At 45.6% G+C, this 20,883-nt stretch overlaps 1 protein-coding gene across 2 annotated transcripts in view; it reads right to left on the reverse strand.

Moving 5' to 3' along the window:
* Nucleotides 1-854: 854 nt before the first annotated feature.
* The window catches only part of DNMBP (dynamin binding protein), a gene marked incomplete at its 5' end in the record, with an annotated part of 91,668 nt that continues 71,639 nt past the window's right edge, over nt 855-20,883 (reverse strand). For both annotated transcript variants that reach the window (XM_081104507.1, XM_081104508.1), the window contains 11 exons: nt 855-2,678; nt 3,787-4,334; nt 6,942-7,140; nt 9,212-9,391; nt 10,347-10,679; nt 12,088-12,216; nt 15,621-15,725; nt 16,680-16,810; nt 18,283-18,482; nt 18,853-18,870; nt 19,770-19,917. In XM_081104507.1, coding sequence (XP_080960633.1) covers nt 2,493-2,678; nt 3,787-4,334; nt 6,942-7,140; nt 9,212-9,391; nt 10,347-10,679; nt 12,088-12,216; nt 15,621-15,725; nt 16,680-16,810; nt 18,283-18,482; nt 18,853-18,870; nt 19,770-19,917 — 2,177 coding nt within the window. In that variant the 3' untranslated portion in view covers nt 855-2,492. The remainder of the gene's footprint in view (nt 2,679-3,786; nt 4,335-6,941; nt 7,141-9,211; nt 9,392-10,346; nt 10,680-12,087; nt 12,217-15,620; nt 15,726-16,679; nt 16,811-18,282; nt 18,483-18,852; nt 18,871-19,769; nt 19,918-20,883) is intronic.

A 20,883-nucleotide genomic window follows, 5' to 3' on the forward strand; every position in this document is an offset into this window, starting at 1 on the left:
CTCTTAGGAATTCCAGATCAGAGAATTCAGCTCCTCTGTTCTGCCAGGATCCTATATAATAAAAGCCTAATATGCCAAGAGTCCAACTGTTTGGCCAGTCACTATGACGCTCACTGACCACCAGGGGGCAGGCACTCCGACCAGTAGGTTAGCTTGCTGCTGGGGTCAGGCTGATTGGGAGGGACTGGGCAAAATGGGCCAGACACGCCCTAGAGCCCTCCCATGATTCCTCCTCAGCCCTGATCGTGCAATGGTGGGGTCCTCGGCCTGGCCTACGCCCTCTTGCAATCCGGGACCCCTCGGGGGATGTGGAGAGCCGGTTTCAGCCCGATCCCTGCAGGCCAGGCCAAGGGACCCCACCGGTGCATGAATCCATGCACTGGGCCTCTAGTTTTATAATAAAATGCCTTAAAACAGTGGTTCTCAACCTGTGGGTCGCGACCCCTTTGGGAGTCGAACGACCTTTCACAGGGGTCGCCTAAGACCATTGGAAAACACATATATAATTACATATTGTTTTTGCGATTAATCACTATGCTTTAATTATGTTCAATTTGTAACAATGAAATTGGGGGTCACCACAACATGAGGAACTGTATTAAAGGGTGGCGGCATTAGGAAGGTTGAGAACCACTGCCTTAAAATAAGGAAACAATCACCTGCAGCATGGACATCTCTTGAGTATACAGTAATTCCATTGATATTACATTTGACAAATACATTTTGATTTGAATTTCTTGTTAGTCCTGCCCATCTTCTGGAATTTGGGCATCAGTTAATTGTCAGAAAGGTACCCTCAGAAATCCAAGAGGAAAGTTCAGGCTAAACGTGGAGGGAAATCAAGAAAACACACTCATGGTCCTTAGAAACGCTTTTATTTATAAAATAACTACTCCAGTAGAAACATCTCTAAATATAAACTATTCACACGGGGCTCACGCTGCTGCCTTCTGACCGACCCGCAGGCGCCTGGGCTCAGGAGCCCAGTGTCTCCCAGTTCATCAGGAGGGTTCGGCCAAGGTGCACTTGGTGGAGCAGGGGCTGTAAGACTGTTCTTAATTCCCTTTGTAAGACAAATTCATAGTTTTCTGTTCCAAGGTAGGCTTCACATGGGGGCAGACCTTAAGTAAGAGCCCTGCTCAAATAGAACGTTCCGGGGAGAGTCGTCAGGTGAGGGTTAGCAAACACCTTCCTGAGGCCGGAGAAAGGGGCAACCAGGCACTTTAGAATCTTTTTGGCTTAGACTGTGATCTCTGAAACATGGAGGTCAGAGTAAAACAGAAAATGCTATTTCTAAGTCTCGGATAACCTACTTTCAGGACTGAGTATCCTAATTCAAATAAGACGTGTGTTAGGCCAGCAGGTGTGGCTCAGTGGTTGAGCGTCCACCCATGAATCAGGAGGTCACGGTTCTACTCCCGTTGGGGTACATGCCCAGGTTGTGAGTTGGATCCCACATAGGGGGCGCGCAGGAGGCAGCCAATCAATGATTCTTTCTCATCATTGATGTTTCTCTCTCTCTTTCCCTCTTCCTTCCTCTCTGAAATCAATAAAAACATATTAAAAAAAAAAAAAAAAGACACGTGTTAGTTTCCTGCATCTGTGGGCAGCACTGAGTTGGATGAAGGAGAAAGGATCCCGTCTTCCGCCGGGCTGGGCTGGTTTCGGCTCATTGCAGAGTGAATCCTCTTAACGAAATGGCTGGAACTCTGATCCTCTTCTCCTTGGAAAAATCTATCAGTTATGGGTTGCAGAGAGAGAGCCTGGGGAGGTGATCACACGGTGATTGTATAAAGTAGACATAACTCTCAGAACGGTGTAGATGACTGCACCTATAGGAAACGAGAACCTTCAGCTAAAGGTCGAAGGAAAAGAAAGACGCAGAAGGAGAAAGAAAGCAGTCGAATGTTGCATAACAATCAGTGAGCTAAGAAAAAGATTCCACACGCTAGTGTTTTAAGGACTTTTGGAAATTGGGGTGGGCACATAGGCGTGAACGTGTGCTAGACACGAAGCTTTGAAACACCAGAATTGATACAATCTCAGCAAACTCCTTGCCACAGGCAGAGCTTAGCCTAAAAGGGCTTCCGGAGAATTCTTTTCATCCAAGTCGATTTCTGTCAGGTGATCGTGGAGCATGGTACAACCAATGCCAACACCTTCCAATGCTATGGCACAGCTCCCAGCATACACAGGATACAGTCTTCTGCTTGGAAATTTCTCATTTCCATAGGCTGACTCAGGGCTTGCCGCTCTTCTCGTGGTCATGGAATTATTTTCAAGCTCCAGGGTTCATGGCAAATTCTAGAAATTCTAGTAAGCATCAAGGTTGCGAACCCAATGGAGAACAGTGGTATCTTGTGCCCCCTGTGGCATGGTTGGGCACTGGGGACAGGGCCTGTGCCTCCCGAGCGGTGCCCTCTCAGGGGACCACCAGAACCTCCAGCAGGAGGGAGCGAGGGCAGCAAGGCTGAGTGGGAAGCAGAACAGGTTCAGGTGTACTCAGCTTTGCGAATATAATTGGATGGAACATAGCCCTTCTTCCCGTTCACTTCGGCTAGCCACCATTCTGTATTTCCTGTGACATCTTTAAAGTCCAGGATCTTGAGTCTCTGATTGGCTGACACACTCAGCTCATTTGGGTTCCGTGCGTTGAAGGTATAGACAGCAAAATAGACCTGTGGGGAGAAAAGCTGAGTTAGGCAATGGGAGACTGCCTGGAAGTCACTGTTCCTCAGCACGTCCTGCAGTGAGGCGGACGGTCTGAGCCCGCACCGTCAGTACGGCAGCCACCGCCACAGGTGGCCCTTGAGCACTTGAAATGCGGCCAGTAAGACAGAGAAACTTACTTCTTAAAATCTTATTTCATTTTAACTAACTATATACTTTTAAGCTACATATAGCTGGTGGCTACCACAATGGACAAGACAAAGTCAAAGAAAACCAAAATTCATATCAGAGTCGATATCCTTAGAAAAACATGTCCCCCTCAACATGTCTAGAGAAACTGCCCACTGGTGTGTCCAGAACTGGGATGTCCATCTGGGCCAGAGAGAAACAGGCTTGCCCCATGCTCATCTGACGGACTGAGGAATGCGGGTGGGACGTCTGAGCTGAGAAACGAACGAGTGGGAAGCCTGATGCTTTGGAATCCAGAGCTTGGCAAAGACAAACACTTCCACAGCCCAGGGCACGACCGAGATCAGCAAAGGCAACCCCACGGGAGATGAGCTCACAGACAAACGCTGTGGAACAGACACAGCCCCTTACCGCTGCGAGACGGAGCAAAGGCAGCAAGCAGAGCTAGACGTGGCTTTAAAACGTGCAGGTTTAAATGTTCAAGATACAAAGGCTACATTCAGATCCCCAAGACAACAGGCCATTACGCAAAACAGGAAAAACCGAAACAGAGCCAGAAATTTACTTCTAAATTCTAGAACTAAAAATATAGTATTTGAATAAAAAACTCAATAATGGGTTAAACAACAGACTTTATACAACTAAGGAATTAGTAAATCAGAAGAGTGGGGAAAGTTTTCATCGTAACACCTTGTAAATGCCCAATGACAGAAAAGGGGCTCAGAAACAGCCGTGAAGAGCCGGCCACAGGGAGGGCCTGGGAGGTGTTGAGCTGCTCACTCAACAGCACGAGTACTTGTCTATGAGCCCATCTCCGGATCACACCCAGGCCCTGGCACCTCTGACTCGCCCCTGCCCTAAAAAAGCATTATCTGCACCCGCAACACACCTGCCACCTGTTCGGCGAGGGGAGCAGGGAGCACTCACCTGGTTGCCCAATGCCTCACTGCTCTCCAGCTCTTCGTTTTTATCTTCCAGAGACTGGGCTGTTCTTGCACATCCTTTTACGAGGTCTTTCTCCAGCCCGTTTCGCCCTGGGACGGAGCAGCCAGCCATCTCTGGATGCTGGGGGTTTCGGTAGCTCCTCAGGGTGGGCGCAGGCTGGTCGACGTCTTGGGCCAGGTCGGCGGAGTCCCAGGGCCTGGGCTGGGAGGTGGAGTGCGGGTCTGAAGGGCGGCTGGAAGGACTGCTCTCTGAACTGCCCACGTTTAAGGAAGCACTGAGAGTTGCTTGGTCAAGTTCCTTCAATGAAGATGTCTCTTGAGGCTGTTTCTGGCAAGGCCCCGACGTGAAGGCCACAGCCATGCTGCCGGGGTTGAAGGTCAAGGTGCTGTGGCTGTTCTGCCGAGGGAACCTGGGGGAGGAGCTGCTGTGCTCGGACTCGGTGGAGGAGTGGCTGCCCACAGAGGCGTCGGAGTGGCTGCGGCGGGCGTTGTAGGGCTTCAGGAAGGAGCTGTACACGAAGCCTTTGGTGACTACGGGAAGGAAAGGCAGACATGAGAAGCTTGTAGCAGGAGGAGGAGGGACGAGGGACGGAGGGTCATCAGCAGAGAAGAAACCATGGTTTCAAGGTTTCCATAGTGAGAGACACAAAGTAAGATGCCCAGTGAGCAAACGGATCAGACATTCAATCCCAGGGTCCAATGCGGTGGGTAGAGACGAATCGCGGTGACTGCCTGCCAGTTCGTTCTTGTTACAACCTCAGAGGAGACGAGTGATAAGGAGGCCTCGTGGAGAGTCAAGGGGAGAGAATGAAAAGGACAAGCTGGAGAATGGGCACATGAGGACAGTTTCACAGGATGCCTAGACCATGGAGGAAAGGACTAAGGGACAACTTGAGGGATGTGTTCAAACACAACAGTGCGGGACAGAGGGATCGGAATAACCTCCCTCATGGGCAGAGCCCCTCAGAGATGCCTCCTTGCCCTCTTTCCATCCACTGAATCCCCGCCTCTGGTTTAGGAATGTGGTGGGAATAGTCAGCATAGTCTAAGTGGGAAGCTGTTTCTACTGGTTGGAATCACACACACAACACACGCACAGCACATGCTCACGTTAACTAGTTGCCTAAGATGATGACAGAGAGGGCCTTCGGCTAAAACTTGGGAATTGAAATCCTGAATCGACAGGAAAATGCTTTATGATATCAAGAAACAACTCTCTGTCCAGGCGGGGACCCCCGTGTGAGCCCCCCCTGCCTCCATCTTCCATGCGTTTCCTGTAGCTAAAACAATGCTGGCACACATTTGTTTTATCTGCTGAGAGATGGGGAGGGGCCCCCTGGGCAGACGGTGAGGGGTAGAGGGCAACAGCTGATCCAGATACTGTAGGCTTCTTGCTACCACTTTATTTATCAGGATTGAGTCCATACAACCCTAAGGACGAGGGAGCCTTTTGAACAGCTTGGATCTTTACAAGGAGCTCATCTGCCCATGAATCCAGCAGGGCACTCACCCGCTCACCACTTGGAAGTCCCCAGGCTTTGTCCTTCCTTTCCCATTTCAATCTCTATTCTTTGGTTAAGAAGGGGGAGGGGGAGGGATACTTTTAAAGAAAACTGAGAAATGTTAACGTTTTCACTCTGGCGATGTGAACATAGATATTATATATGCTCACAGTCCGTATCTGACATGCTCAGAGCCAGATGTGCTTTAGAGGTTAAATTTTTGAATTTGGGGAAGGTAAAGCACATATACAATCTCTCTATATAAAAGCCTAAGTGACCAGTTGACTGGTCGCTATGACACTCACTGACCACCAGGGGGCAGACGCTCAACACAGGAGCTGCCCCCTGGTGGTCAGTGCGCTCCCCCACTCACTGACAGCGCCAGATGCAGGGCCCACAACTGGCCGCCACAGCCTGGAGACCGCAGCGGAGCAGCAGCAAGCCTACTGAGCGGCAGCAGCGGCAGGCCCAGTGGGGCCAGGAGGTGCAGGAGTGACAGGCAGCGTTGGACTACCGGTTTCGGCCTGATCCCTGCAGGCCACGCCAAGGGACCCTACCAGTGCACGAAGCTGTGCACTGGGCCTCTAGTATATTTCATAATATCCCCAGCAGGGTCTGGGTTAATATTCCATATTCAAATCCACTAACGTTTCTGTAGCAAAATAGATGGCTCTTCACACCAAAATGGATAAGTAATGATTATAAACAGCCTCACATCACTTTGGTCAGGCTTTGCCACCAAATGAATTCAGATTAGGCAGGTTTTGGCAAATGAATTTTGGAAGGGAAAGAAACAAACCTTTGCTTTTTCAAAGCTTTTCAGATTTTGATTTGTGGGGAAAGAATCATGGATCAGTATCATTCTTTGTGTTTTTCTTTTCTTTTTGTTTCTTTAAAGCATTCTTTTAAAATTTATTTTTATTGATTTCAGAGAGGAAAGGAGAGAGAGATAGAAACATCAATGATGAGAGAGAATCATTGATTGGCTGCCTCCTGCACATCCTCTACTGGGGATTAAGCCCACAAGCCAGGCATGTGCCCTTGACTGGAATCGAACCTGGGACCCTTCAGTCCACAGGCCGACGCTCTATCCACAGAGCCAAACCAGCCAGGGCTGTGTTTTTCTTTAAATTCTGTACCCCTTTCCCATGCCCCCCACCACAAAAAAAGCTATGAGCTGTTTTTAAAGTCATCCATGAATAGTCATGAGGTAAGATTGTTATGGGAGGAAAACGAAAACCTCTGTCCTACAGGTTTTAAATTCACTCACGCCTAAGGCACATTCAGAACTCGGAGAAGGCCGCTCATTTTGTGGTTTGCTCGGAACTGGCTGCGAGGGCACAGGCCTCCTCAGGCAGCACCCGCCGCCCACAGGGCTGTGAAGCAGGGCCAGACCTTGCAAGGGAAGGAATGGAGTCTCCTCAGGAATTTGTAAAAGACAAAACCAAAACTGAAGACAGGTTCTGCTTCAGGAATCACTTGGGCATTATACTCTCTAGAGATGGACAGAACTTTCAAGGTTACTTTCCCCTTTAATCAAAGACTCGTATTTTTTCCTGGCCCGGACAGGATCCAGCTCCAGCCCAAAGCCCTTCCTCACTGAGAGTCACAGTAATCTGGGGTCCAGCATTCTTACCTCCATTGTCAATCAGCCAGCGGTTCGGACTGCCCATGGGGTCCTTTTTCTTGATCACGCCCACCAGGTCACCTTCCAGAAGGGAGACATCCAGGTCTTGAGCAGCATTGAAGTTCCGGTCTGCTTGGAAGAGCTTTTCTGGGGGATACCTCGCCAGAAGAGAGGCCCGGAGTTCGTCCGACTGCAGCATGTAAGTTGGCTGAAAGGCAGCACGAGAAATACCATCAACAGAAGCCCTCCCTGGCCATGATCCCAGCAGCCGGGTTTAATCCCGACACTGTCAGTCTCAGAGTGGGGACAACGACAGCCAGCTGCTCCTGCGCCTGAGTCCGTCCACGGGGCCGGGGAAGAGTGAAGGTCACTTAGGCCTCGCTTTGGTGCCTCTGTAGCTATTAAGGAAATTTAACTCACAGTCTTACTGTTACCTTGTGACAAAAACAATATGACTAAAGTGCCACCTAGACACTCAAAATACCTAATATTACTTAATATTACTGGGTCTTTGTATGAAGCCAAACAACCGAGACATTCCTCATGCTGACTTCCCCATCTATATAAACAAATAACGTTCATAAGAACTTCTATGCATATATGCATAACCCATGGACACAGACAGCAGTACGGTAAAAGCCTTGGAGGGGGGGGGGGGCGGGAGGAAGGTGCAAGGGGGTGTATGAGGGGGAAAATGGGGACATATGTAATACTTTCAATAAAGATAAATTTTTAAAAATAAGATAAAGTAATAATAAATTTGATTCCCCCTTTTAAGCTAATCTAAATTAATGTCTATGAGATTGTATGGGCAAAAATACTGTAAACGAAGATAAGTCTTCAGTCTTTTAGATCATGACCTGATGTAATCTGGCTTAGCTTACCAAAGTTTTTAAAATATGGAAGAACTGAGTTTTAAAAAAAATGTAACTGCCAATGTCACCCCAATAAACTTAATTATATATATATATTGCCTGGCTGAGCATGTCTCAGTGGTTGAACGGCTCAATTCCTGGTCAGGGCACATGCCTGGGCTTGATCCTCATGGTGGGGTGTGCAGGAGGCTGCTGATCAATTATTCTTTCTCATCATTGATGTCTCTCTCTCTCTCTTTCTCCTTCTCTCTTCTCTAAAGTCAATAAAAATATATTTAAATATATATATATTAGAGGCCCAGTGCACGACATTCATGCACTGGGGGGTGGGAGGGATGTCCCTCAGCCCGGCCTGTGCCCTCTCGCAGTCCAGGACCCCTCAGGGGATGTCTGACTGCCGGCTCCTCAGGGGAGCGGGCCTAAGTGGGCAGTCAGACATCCCCCGAGGGGTCCTTAGCGCTGCCAGGGAGGTGGGAGAGGCTCCTGCCACTGCCACTGCGCTCACCAGCCATGAACCTGGCTTCTGCTCCTTAGCTGCTCCTTAGCTCTGTAGTGAGCCCGGCTTCTGGCTGAGTGGCGCCCCCTGTGGGAGCACACTGACCACCAGGGGGCAGCTCCTGTGTTGAGCGTCTGCCCCCTGGTGGTCAGTGCACGTCATAGTGACCCGTTGTTCCACTGTTTGGTCGATTTGCATATTAGGGTTTTATTATATAGGATATCTCCAGGTAATAAAGCAGTTAGCCATGAACTGTTTGGCAGTAAATCAAATAATTACCTCTTCTGATATATGATAAAAAATAGGGAGGCCTGGCAGAATGAACATACCCTTAAATCCGTCCCCTTCATTAAATGATCAAAGTACTAAGACTACTAGCTCCTTTCACTGTATAGACAAAAATTCAAGTGTGCTTTTCAGAGGGCATTTGGAAGTACATACCAAGTGTGAGAAAACTACAGGTGGTCACTGTCAAGTACCAGCAGGCACCTGGTGATGCTCGATAATAGTGAGTCCATGAATGGATGAGCCCATCATAGGTAAGAACTCGATAACCTTTTTGTATTTACTATAAAATATTTAAACTCCTATTAAATTGCTAATTTGTAGAGACAGCTGAGTCCATTGATGCTAAAAATAACAATGACAACAGTGCTTACAGATTGCCAGGAAGTCTCTGAGTGCTTTACATATGTTAACTCATCTGAGCCTCATAATAACTCTCCGATGCAGTGTAATTACTGTCTGTGTTTTAGGGGAGAAGAAACCAAGGCACAGAGGTTGGGTACTTGCTCAAGGACGCACAGTGAGTCAACTGTCGGTCCCGGGATCCGAACCCAGGGGGTTGAGCTCCCGAGTTCACACTCTGAACAACTAGGCTGTGCGTCCGCTCTCTAGTCCCTACTCACCAGGCCCAGGAGTGGCTTTCGAGCAGACTGGCGGTCCACGGCCTTCCTCTCCAACGGCCTCTTGGTAGCTGGGAGAGTCTCTGGGAAGAAGGTGAAAACCTGGAGCTGCTGCAGAACCCTGCTGTGCTCCTCGTGGAAGACGGCAATAAGGTTTCCCTCTCGGCCGGCAACTTTAAGCAACTGGAGACCGTGGGAAGAGGAGAGATAGAGGAAAGAAGAGAACACGGATGAAAGATCCCGACTGACAGTCTCGTTAAAACCAACTGGAAGCTACAGTGGAGCGGCAGTTGACTGTGTAAGCTACTGACACTGCAGCCGATGCCAGGGACTGAGCTGCCGGCGGGCACGTTGGCTGGCTCTGCTGGGGCTTGTTCAGGGTGGAAAGAGGACCATTCAAAAGCCAAGGGTTTAGCCCGGCCGGGGTTGCTCAGTGGTGGCCCACGCACCTAAAGGTCTCAGGTTCAATTCCCAGTTAAGGGCACGTATCTGGGTTGCAGGTTTAATCCCCAGCCCTGGTCTGGGTGCACACGGGAGGCAACCAATTTATGTGTCTCTCACATCGATGTCTCTCTCTTTACCTCCTCCCCATTCCCTCCCTGCTTTCCACTCTCTCTTTCTCTAAAAATCAATGAGGAAAACAAAACAAAATCAGTTGAGAATTAACAAAAAATAAATTAAAAGAAAAATTAAAAGCCATGGGCCTGGACAGTGTGCCTCAGTGGTTGAGTGTTGACCCATGAACCAAGAGGTCATGGGTTGGATTCGCGGTCAGGGCACATGCCCCAGTTGCAGGTTTGATCCCCAGTAGGCGGCGTGCAGGAGAGCCAATTGCAGTTTCTCTCTCATCAATGTTTCTATCTCTCTCCCTCACCCTTTCACTCTCTAAAATCAATAAAAACATATTATTTTAAAAAGTCATGGACTTCACAGGCACCATCAAGGGTTAAAGAATTCTAATTCCTAATGGGCTTGACCTAATAACATATTTAATCTATCTATTTTGAAGGATATCTCAAACAACCCTACTGTGCACTTCCAGAAAATCAGCGGGAGAACTTCAGAGATGAACTCTCCATGGTGGGGGTGGGGTGGGGGTGGGAGTGGAGGACTGGGGGGTGGGGGATGAGGGACTCACTGAAAGCAGCGGCTTCAACTGCTCCAGAGCCTGGCGCACGAAGTCGCAGTGGGCCTCGGCGTAGCCGTGGACGCAGTTGGTGAAGAGGCCCTGGGCATGCTGGTGGAACTTGGGCAGCTCATCCAGCAGCTGCGCATTCAGGGCCTCGTAGTTGTTCCGGGCCGACTGCAGCTCCTCCAGGGTCTTCTTGTCCTTCAGCTTCTCCGCCCGCTCCGTGCAGTTGTAGAAGTCCAGCAGCTTGTCAAAGCGCTTCTGCACCAGCTTGTGGGGCCCTGTAAACATGCTTAGTAACTGATTGAGGGGGGAGATGACCAGCCGCTCTGTCCGCTCCTTCTGTAGGGACAAGAAAGGCACGTTGCTCAGTATCCACATTGGTTATTTCCCATAATACTCTTCAGGCTGACTTTGTTATGTCCTACACCATCTGCTGTATTCCTAGTGCACAAGCTACACCCATGCAGATCCAACTGTCCTGCTTACCCAATCCCAGATGAATATACACACTCCAAAAACTTCTCAATTTATGCCTGGCTGACGTAGTTGAGTGTCGACCTATGAACCAGGAGGTCAAGGGTTCGATTCCCAGTCAGGGCTCTTGCCTGGATTGCAGGTTCGATCCCCAGCACAAGGTGTGCAGGAGGCAGCTGAGTGTGCATACTGTCCTCAGCTCCAAGCCATCTGGACATCTCCAAGACACTATCAACCCCCACCTATTTCTTTCTACTTTGGACCAAACAAATACCACATACAGTTGATTCTTGGACAATGCAGGAATTAGGGGTCCCGGCTTCCTGCACAGTCGAAAATCCACATATAACTTTGGCTTCCTCAAAAACTATACTACTAAAAGCCTACTATTGACCAGAAGCCTTACCAATAGTCGATTAACACATATTTTATATATTATATAAATTATAATCTGTATTCTTACAATAAATTAAGCTAGAGAAAAGAAACTGTTAAGAAAATCATAAGAGCCCTAGCCAGTTTGGCTCATGAATAGAGCGTAGGCCTGAGGACTGAAGGGTCCCCGGTTTGATTCTAGTCAAGGGCACATGCCCGTGTTGTGGGCTTGATCCCCAATAGGAGGCATGAAGGAAGCAGCCAATCAATAGTTTTCTCTCATCATTGATGTTTCTATCTCTCTCTCCCTCTTCCTTCCTCTCTGAAATCAATAAAAAGAAAGAAAAAGTCTTTTAAAAAAGAAAGAAAATCATAAGAAAAAGAAAATATGCTTACAGTATACATAAAAAAAAAAAAAGTCTGCGTATAAGTGGACCCATGCAGTTCAAACCAGTTTTGTTCTAGGGTTAAATGGATATCTATTTAGAATTCAGAAGCAACGTGGCCTTTAGTACTTTCTTTGTAGTTTGTACAATCTCAAAGACCTATTTGTTAACCTCTTAACAATTCCTAAATATTCCTTTTTAAGTTACCATTCCAATCGTTGTTTCCTTTTGATCAGAGTTATCAATTGTGATCCATGGTTACATTTCCTAGTTTTCCTTTGCTGATCACAAGCTACGAAAAAATTTGTGTGGATACATATAGGTCCTACCTGGCCTTTAACTTATTGAAAGTCATCCTTTGAATATAAAATCCCGCTGCAAAGATCCTAGAGGACGGCCAGGACTCCTAATGCACAGAGCAGGTCTCTGTGGTTAACTTTTCGTCAGCTGGAGGTAGAAAGAGCCCAGGAAGAGGACCAACCGCGAACAGTGTGTTGAAGATCGTCACTTACAAAGTTTGTGAAGAGCTGGTCACTGATGTAGCGATGCACCTTCTCGAACTGCTCCAAGTCCTTGTGTCCCTTCTCCATGCACACATCCCACATGCTCGCCGCAGCCACCACTTTCACGCAGGCCGATTCCTGGAGCCAGGGAGGAACAGAGGCAAGTAAGATCGAACAGAATGGTCTAGCCTTCATCAGTCATTGCTTGGTAGCAGTCGGGGGGGGAAAAGGGTTCCGAAATTAAATTTTTTCTCTGTGGTGTAGCATTTTAGCTTTGAAACAAGCATATTTTCATAAACTATGATTTATGGGCACAGGGAAAAGCCTAAGACTTTTAATTATGGGAAAATTGGTGAGGGCTTTTATCATCTCTTTTGCATTTCCTTATGTCCCTAATTTGAGGGTTTCTTAATGCATCAAAAAGTCAATTAAATTGAAGTCAAGATGATTCCTGCAACACTATGATAATGAACAATCAATCGTGTCTCCTCTTCGTGTCTTGGCTCATGCTGTCACCGTCTCAAAAACAACTGCCCAATGCCCTCTGGGTAATGCAACCTTGCTTCCTTCACCCAAACTCTGGCACTCCTGATGGCTCTTGCTGCTTTTTTCCTTGCAAAAATACCTCCTTACACACAATGTAACTTACTAATGTGAAGGCAGCATTCATCTGTAATAATGCTGAAAACACGAAAAAATAAGTGAATGCATAGTAAACGCCTCCTGACTGATCCTGACAGTTTTTAAATACCAAGTTGGTTTTCCTTGGCTATTTAAAACAAATGATGGGCATTTGCCTTCTTTATTTAAGTTTGGGGAAAGCATATTATTTTAATGTTAACTAAATAAAATCTAAAACCCCATTTATATATTTCAAGGGTAAATGAAGTCCCTAAGCCAAAAATATTTAGTGCCTCATACATTGGTTTGAGATTTTATTTTACTATATTTTTGACCTCTTGTCTTTAAGTCCTTTATCTATAATATAAATAAAGCCAGGGTTTAGTTGGAAAGATAAAGTGGGGACTCTTTCTAATTCCACCCGAGTGGGGGAACTAATGTGAAACATGATGTCCTCTTCTATTCTTTTAAAGTGATGTTGTCAAGTTGCAAAATATCAGTCCATATGCCAATGTGGAGACCAAATTACACAGTCACTGTCCCTCAGCGTATGTTCTTGCTGGCCCTCTCTAACAGCCAATCTATGAGCTAACGTTACTGCTAGCAGGCCTTTTCCATTTTATGTCAGCGACACAACTTCAACACTTTCTCCCTTAATTTCCTCTGCTAGCAGCCATCTGCCCATCAAATTCTGTCAATGTTACACGTGTCCCACCTCAAAATGCTCCTACCCGTTGCTATGGAGATGAGTCTTTAAGAGTTGGGGGCTCTGGTATACTTGCTGTGCATTTAGAGAACACGAAGAGGGAACAGCCAGCATGGAGTAGCAAAGGGAGGAACTGTAGGGTCAAGTCCTCAGACAAGGGAATATACTTAGTAGTTGTCCCAATATATTTTGGTCAAATCTCTCATTTGAAGCCAATGCACGCCTTAAAAGTTTTACCTAATTACATTTTTAAAATATGAAGAGGGAGAGTTTGACATTTAAAGGAGATGTAGGGGGCATTTCGAACCAGTGGGGACTACTCAATAAATGAGGATGACAACTGGATAACCAGTTATAAGAGAAAAATAAAGTTGAACCCCTACCTCAAACCTTTATATACTAAGGTAAATCCCAGCTCAGTCAGTAACTTTAACATTAAAAAATGAAATGATAAATGTACTGAAACATGGGAGATATTTGTTATTTATTATCTCAGAATAGCAAAGGTCTTTTGAAGTGTGACACAGAACTAAGAAGGCATAAATGAAATGTCTACTTAAACTACAAAAAAATAAAACTTCTACATAGAGAAAGCACTTTAAGCAAACTCAAAAGTCAACAAACTGGGGGGAAATATTTCTACACCATTATCTCAAACATAGGGCTTTTTTCTCGAATGTATACAGAGGCTCTACAAATCAGTAAGAAAAAGATTAATAAGTCAGTAAATAAGTGCCCCCCAATATAAATAAATCACAGAAAAAATAATGACATTAACATGAAAATATCCTCAATCTCATTCAAAGAAATGAAAATTTAAATGTTTTTACCTATCTTTTTTTTGCATTTTTTTTTTTTTTTTTTTTTTTACCTATCTGTTAAAGACATTTTAATTTTGATAACACTGTGTGTTAGCAAGGGATGGGGAAACCGTTTCATACATTAATATATTTTTTTCACACATTAACAACATCTAGCAAATTTACACTGTCATGATTTGGTTCAGAAAATCTAGTACTGTTGGCTTCTAAATATACTCATAGATCTGAAAATTATGTATCTACAAGGATATTCCTTTGCCAATGTTTCTAATCTTTTGCAACTACAATTTAAATAACTATCAATAAGGGGTTAGTTAAATATATTATGGCATGTCCATACAGTTAAATGTTATGCAATTGTAAAAAGAGAAAAGGAGCAAGAAGCTGTGTGTGTGCAGGTATGGACTGACCTCCAAAATGATGCTATTAAGTGTAAACCTAAGATGCTGAACAATGTGTAGCACGCACACACACACACACTCACACACACTCACACACACACACACACTCACACACACTCACACACACACACACTCACACACACACCCACACACACACATACATACACACACACACACACACACACACACACACACACCCCAGGCGAGAAGAGTCTAATAAATGACGCCCGTCTCTATAGAGGATGACTAGGAGACAGGGACAGGGGGAATCATTATTTTTATTTTTTACTTAACCCTTTGGTACCTTTTGAATTTTATACCATTTTACTTAGTTTAAAAAATGATTTTTTTTTTTAAAGCAAAAGACTTCTTTTTAAGAAAACTGTTTCATAGGATGAGATTTTCATGTGCGAAGGACAAGTGTATCCTAGATATAAACACATTCTATAAAATCAATAGAGAGATTAGAAATATGAACAGAAAGGATTCTAGTCCTGGTGTGACTTTGTGAAGGAGACGCTGTCCGGGGACGAGGCAAGGATGCCCTGGGCCTGATCTCCTAGCTGCTCCAGGCCTGGTTCGAACAGCGCTAGAGGCCTTCTGAAGGGCAACTAAGTAAGTTGGAAATGAATATTATTATTAGAAAGACCTCCACAGGAACTATTCTCTTACTCTTCTCTCTTTAAAATTGTTTTGACAAAATGGACGGTGATAAGTGCTTCTTACATAACTGGGGACAGGAGACAGTAAAAAGGTGGTGGGGAAGATTGAGAGGGAGGAAGGGCTGGACACTTTAAAATTAATACAACAGGGCTGATCTCCTAAAGGTTACTTAACTTTTAAAGAATCCCTAGGAATCCCGATAAAAAGCATGTCATGGCATAATGGTCATTTGAATCCAGATCGTTCAATATTCAACAACATGCTGGGGGAAGGGGAAAGTGGACAGCATGGTGCCCATGTGATCCTAACCAGAGCAATGTCCTCACTCACCCGGATGTGCTGCAGGTAGAGAGACAGGTCTCGTATAAAAGATTTGATCAGTCTTTCCTGCATTCGGAAGTTCTTTTCTGTTTCTTCAAATGCTTCATCTCTTATCTGTTCAAAATAAACAAGTGCTGTTAGCTGATGTGAACTCTCCCTCCATCTACCTTATTGGCAAAAGTATCTTTCTTAAAAACACCTTTTGTTTACATTTTAAACCTTTGATGTTTCCCTGAATCCTACTAAACTGAATTTAAACCGCTCCGCATGGCTTTGAGAGAGGGCCCCCTACTGTCGCACCTTACCCGCTCCGCCCTGATGGAGACCCCTCGGTCTGGTGAGGCTGCTGTCCACCATTTTCCCTGGCACCTGCCTCATCTGTTGACTCTATGCCTTTAACCCTGTGTTGTTGCTTTGCCTAGTGTGCCCTCTCCTCTCCCTATTCCCACCTGCCCCCCCCCCTCCCCCTTTAAGGCTCAGATGAAATCTCTGACCCACATGAAGCTCACGCTCATGGAGCTCTTGTTTTCTTGAGAACTACACCGTGTAGAGAACAAACTGCAAAGCTTAGCAACTGCCTTTTTTTTCACTTGCGTCTTCCCTTACTGGTATCGTGTCTACGTGGTATAGTGAATGAAGACTGGAGACCTCAGATCTACCCTCAGCACTGTCCATCACTCAATCCCTCAGACTTTTATGTTTCCTTCTGTGCATCATATGGTGTTGAATTTAGGTGAGCTTTTAAATCCCTGCTAGCTTAATAGGTCTGCAATTTTACTTTTATCTCCCTACATAAATTATAACTTTTTATGAGTGTCTAAAGCCACAATTATTGGCCTTCCGATTTGCCTTTGTACACCCAGGCAGCTCACCAAAGCATGGAGAGAGGGCTGGGTGGGTGGATGGACTGACATCACCAGTAGCTGCCGGGTCCAGTATCCACCAGCCAGCAAACACCAGGGGAGGTACCAAGAGGGAAGTCATGCCAGTTGATACCACACAGGCTGCCCCACGGAGCCTTGAAAAGCTGCCAAAGACAAGCTGAACCTTGATGTGCAGGACCCTCACCTGGGGAGCAAAGCCAGTGAGGTGCTTCAGGTGGCTGCTGACGCGGTTGGATTTCTTGATGATGGAGTGGATGTTCAGTTTAGAAATTTTCTCCATGAGGCTATCTTCATCGCCCTTCCGGTACTTGAGGACTAGGGAGCGAGTCAAACTGGTGAGTTAGAAAGCTCTTTCCTGAGCATAAATAGACTATAAAATAAGCTACAAAGCAAGACTATCAACCCAAACTAGAGCTAGTGCTCGATTTCAGTGAGCTTAGAATGAGTACAGACAAATTATTAATCAAAATCACCATTTATGGACAGAGAGAATACTCAAGGGCAGAGAGACACTGCACAGACTGGAGAAGGTTAGCGACAAGAGGGAGAGGTAGCAGGTATAAGGAAAAGAGCCTAAAGATTTGAACTCATGGAAACATCAGAGTTCAATGCCAGGGTCTGTCATTTCATCAAAGTCTGTTCTTACACAAGTCACTTAACTTCTCTGAGGCTCATTCCTCTCCAATACTGTAGAAAGTAACAGTATTTGCCTTATAAGACCATCTTAAATGGTCTCATACATATACCAATGAGATATTTATATCCCATTATCTCACACAGTAAAATGCTATACAGGAGTTATTTAATCACTATGTCAAACATTAGGCACAATCTGCAGAAAAGACTGGAGCTCACAGTAGCAGGGTCATAAGGGGAAGGGTGGGAGCAGCAAAAAGACACACTTATCACCATGGAAGATGAAGAGGACATTACACGAGGAGATATGAACCATGATGGCTACGTGGCCAGAAAGCTTTTACAGCCACAAGCAGCATGACTGAAGTAGGAGGCAGAGGAGACGGTTTAGGTAAAGTGGGAGAAGAGTGGAGAACAGGAAAAGAGGTTACCCTACATTATACATTCTTTGAGGATATCAATAATGTGTCAGTTCAGCATGTTCACCATACTACTCGAATGTTCAGAGTCTTAACAAGACATTTGATAAAAAAAACAAAAGAAAAGAAAAGAAAAAGAAAGAAAATAAATGGTTTAATTCATTCTACACTATAAAGGAAGAAGGAGTGGGTGGTTTGGTAATTGACTGTGCAGTGTTGGGGGGGAGGAAGGGGAACTCAGACGAGAGAGGCAGGTTTCTGAGCGTAGCCAGGATGACGGGACCCAGAGATGGGGGCACATGGGGCTTTTCTGGAAGAAGACTGAGAGTCCTAACTTAAATGGAGACAGTAAAACGCCTAACCAGACGTGCAGAGCAAACAAATGTAAGCACAGCCTGAAAAGGACTGCCGTCAGTGAGTTGAGAAGGCAGCCACTCATGCTTGGAGGAACTCTGGAGCAGCCATTTTCTAATCAGTCTTCATACCTCTTGGCAAAGACTCGTGCTGCTATAAGCTTTATCAGAGATGTCGATTTCCAATAGGCCATGGCTGTGCTTTCATTATTACTGCTCTCTTTCTTCAGATCACAGTTCCCCAAAATTCCACTACTGTTCCTACATCACAACCCTATAGCCTACCATCTGCTTCGTCCACCTCTGGTGGAATAATTCTTTTGAGAAGAAGAACATTCTCAAAGGCATAGCTCCTTTGTAGCAACTATGCTGTGCTTACCCAGATCCTTCCGACGTTTGTATTCATTAATGTTAACGTTGATTTCCTTGACTGCAAGGACTGCATTGGTTAAAGGCACTTTATCTGGGTGGGATTCTGGGGTGGAATTCAGCAACTCCATTAGCAGCAGTGGGTAACGCATTACCCTCTGCACTGGTTTGATGAGGAAGGAGCCCAGGTTAATATAATTTGTGCATCCCCTATAAGAGAAGGAAAAACAGAGCCTTTAGTCCGCTGTCAATAAATAATACAGGACCCACAGGGAGTATCCTTTATTCCTAAGCAGAGCTCTGTTCTTTCTTCCTACTTTCTACTTCCATCCATTCATGTTTCCTGGACACCTAATAAATATATACCAGGCACTACTGCAGGTGCCGGGGATTTCGTAGTGACCATAAAAAGTCCCTGCCCTGATGGAATGAGACTGGCAATAAACAAATATCCTATAAAGTGTCATTGGGTGGTAAGTGCTATGGAGAAAAATATAACAAGGTAAATCTACTTCTAGGTTTCTGTCTATAAAGGAAGAAAATTTAAAAATGAGTTTGTGCAAGTGGCGAGGGAACTTACCATTCGCTGTACAGGCTCCTATAGGGCAGTGAGCATGAAAAGAAATCAGATAGCTGATTAGAGATAATGCTGATTTTCATATTTTTCTCAGAACATATCAATTCAATGTTAACACCTATTAGTTGAGCAAACAAAAATCACATGGGATAAAAGAGAAATTATGAATATCTATGGTAGCATACCTAGTCTATTTAAAAAAGTTAGTAAGCCCCTAATTTCACTTTGATCTACTTAGACATATACATTAACATGCCTCCCTAAGACCAGGAAAATCTCACCTGATGATCAAGATTAACTGAATTTGCCCTGGCCAGTTTGGTCTCGTGTTTAGAGTGTCAGCCCGAGGACCAAAGGGTCCAGGTTCGATTCCCAGTCAAGGGGAGGTACCTGGGTTGTAGGCCCAATTCAGCCTGGGTTGGGGCATGTGTAGGAGGCAACTGATCGATGTGTCTCTCTCATACTGATGTTTCTCTCTCTCCCCCCTCCCTCCCTCCCTTCCACTCTCTCTAAAGATCAGTGGGGTGGTGGTGGTGGTGTGTGTGTGGGGGGGGGATCGGGCCTAAACCGGCAGTCAGACATCCCTCGAGGGGTCCCAGATTGGAGAGAGTGCAGGCTGGGCTGAGGGACAACGCCCCCCCCCCCCCCGGCCAGTGCATGAATTTTGTGCACCGGGCCTCTAGTGTATAGATAAAAGTGCCTGAAATGGATAAAAGTACAAGCAGGATGTCACTTATGATTTCCATGATATATGATGGAAAAAGGCAAGTTACCTAATAGAACCTATAATAATATATCATTTACGTTTAAAACAAGATGGACAATGGATATCATAAGCAGTATAGACATATACATGGGAGTGATGATCAAAAGGCAGAACTAAAGAGCTATGATAGAAGTGAAGTGGTCAAAACTCCTACTTAAGCTCTGCCACGGAGTCCTGAAGATGCTTCTGGATCCTCTCATCCTTCTCATAGATTTCCAGCAGTGAGGTGGCCTCATCGTGATTCTGGCAGTAAGCCTTGTATGTTCCCTCAAGCTCATCCCGGTGATCAAGAAACACGGGTCCTTTAAAATATACACATACAGTGTTTTTAGTAAATTTCTTCTCAGTATTCTAAATGTAAGGTGTATAGGCAAACTTTAATGTCAGTTAAACCCTACCACAAGAAATGATAGTAAGACTACCCATCAAATTAATAAGAAATTTCCATGTAATAGCTTAAAATGCTCTTATTTAAAGCAAAATTTAAGAGACATGTTATCCGTGTATTTACTTTTCAGTACACACACACACACACACACACACACACTCAGCTGGTCCCTGAGACAGTCTCCAGCCCCTTTTCAGTCAGGCAGAGTAAGGGGCTTGCAAGTACTTTCCTTATAAGTATGTGGTCAGACCCAGTAAGGATCACACCCTCTAAGCCCCAGGAAAATCTCTATAGGGATGAAGAGATCCTATTACAGCAGCAGTTTCCAATCTCCTCTCTGTGCATAAATTGAATACACAGGACTTTAAATGAAATTCATTATATTAAAACATCTATAATAATAAAACCGTAATATGTAATATACAAATCGACCGAATGGCTGAACGACAGGCAGAACAACCCGTCACTATGATGTGCACTGACCACCAGGGGGCAGACACTCAACGCAAGAGCTGTCCCCAGCCTGCAGGCCCCAGGCCAGCCAAGGCAGGTGCCAGTGGACACTCCCCCCCCCATCGCCCCGCTGGCTGCCCTGCAGAGGGAGGCGACTGGCCATGGCAGGGGGTGGGGGGTAGGGGGCGGGGCCAGCAAGTGGGCAGCACTAGGCCGGCCAAGGTGGGTGACAGTGGCCCCCCACTCCAATCACCCCAGCAGTTGCCCCACAGATTGGCCCTGATTGCCCGCCAGGCCTAGGAACCCTACCCATGCATGAATTTTGTGCACCGGGCCTCTAGTTTGTAATATAAAAACCCTAAACATATGACACAATAACATGTACTTTTTATGAAGCATTAAATAGTAAAACATAGCATTGACTCTA

Source organism: Myotis nattereri (assembly GCF_964212035.1).
Source record: "Myotis nattereri genome assembly, chromosome: 13".
In the NCBI taxonomy this organism is placed as follows: Eukaryota; Metazoa; Chordata; class Mammalia; order Chiroptera; family Vespertilionidae; genus Myotis; species Myotis nattereri.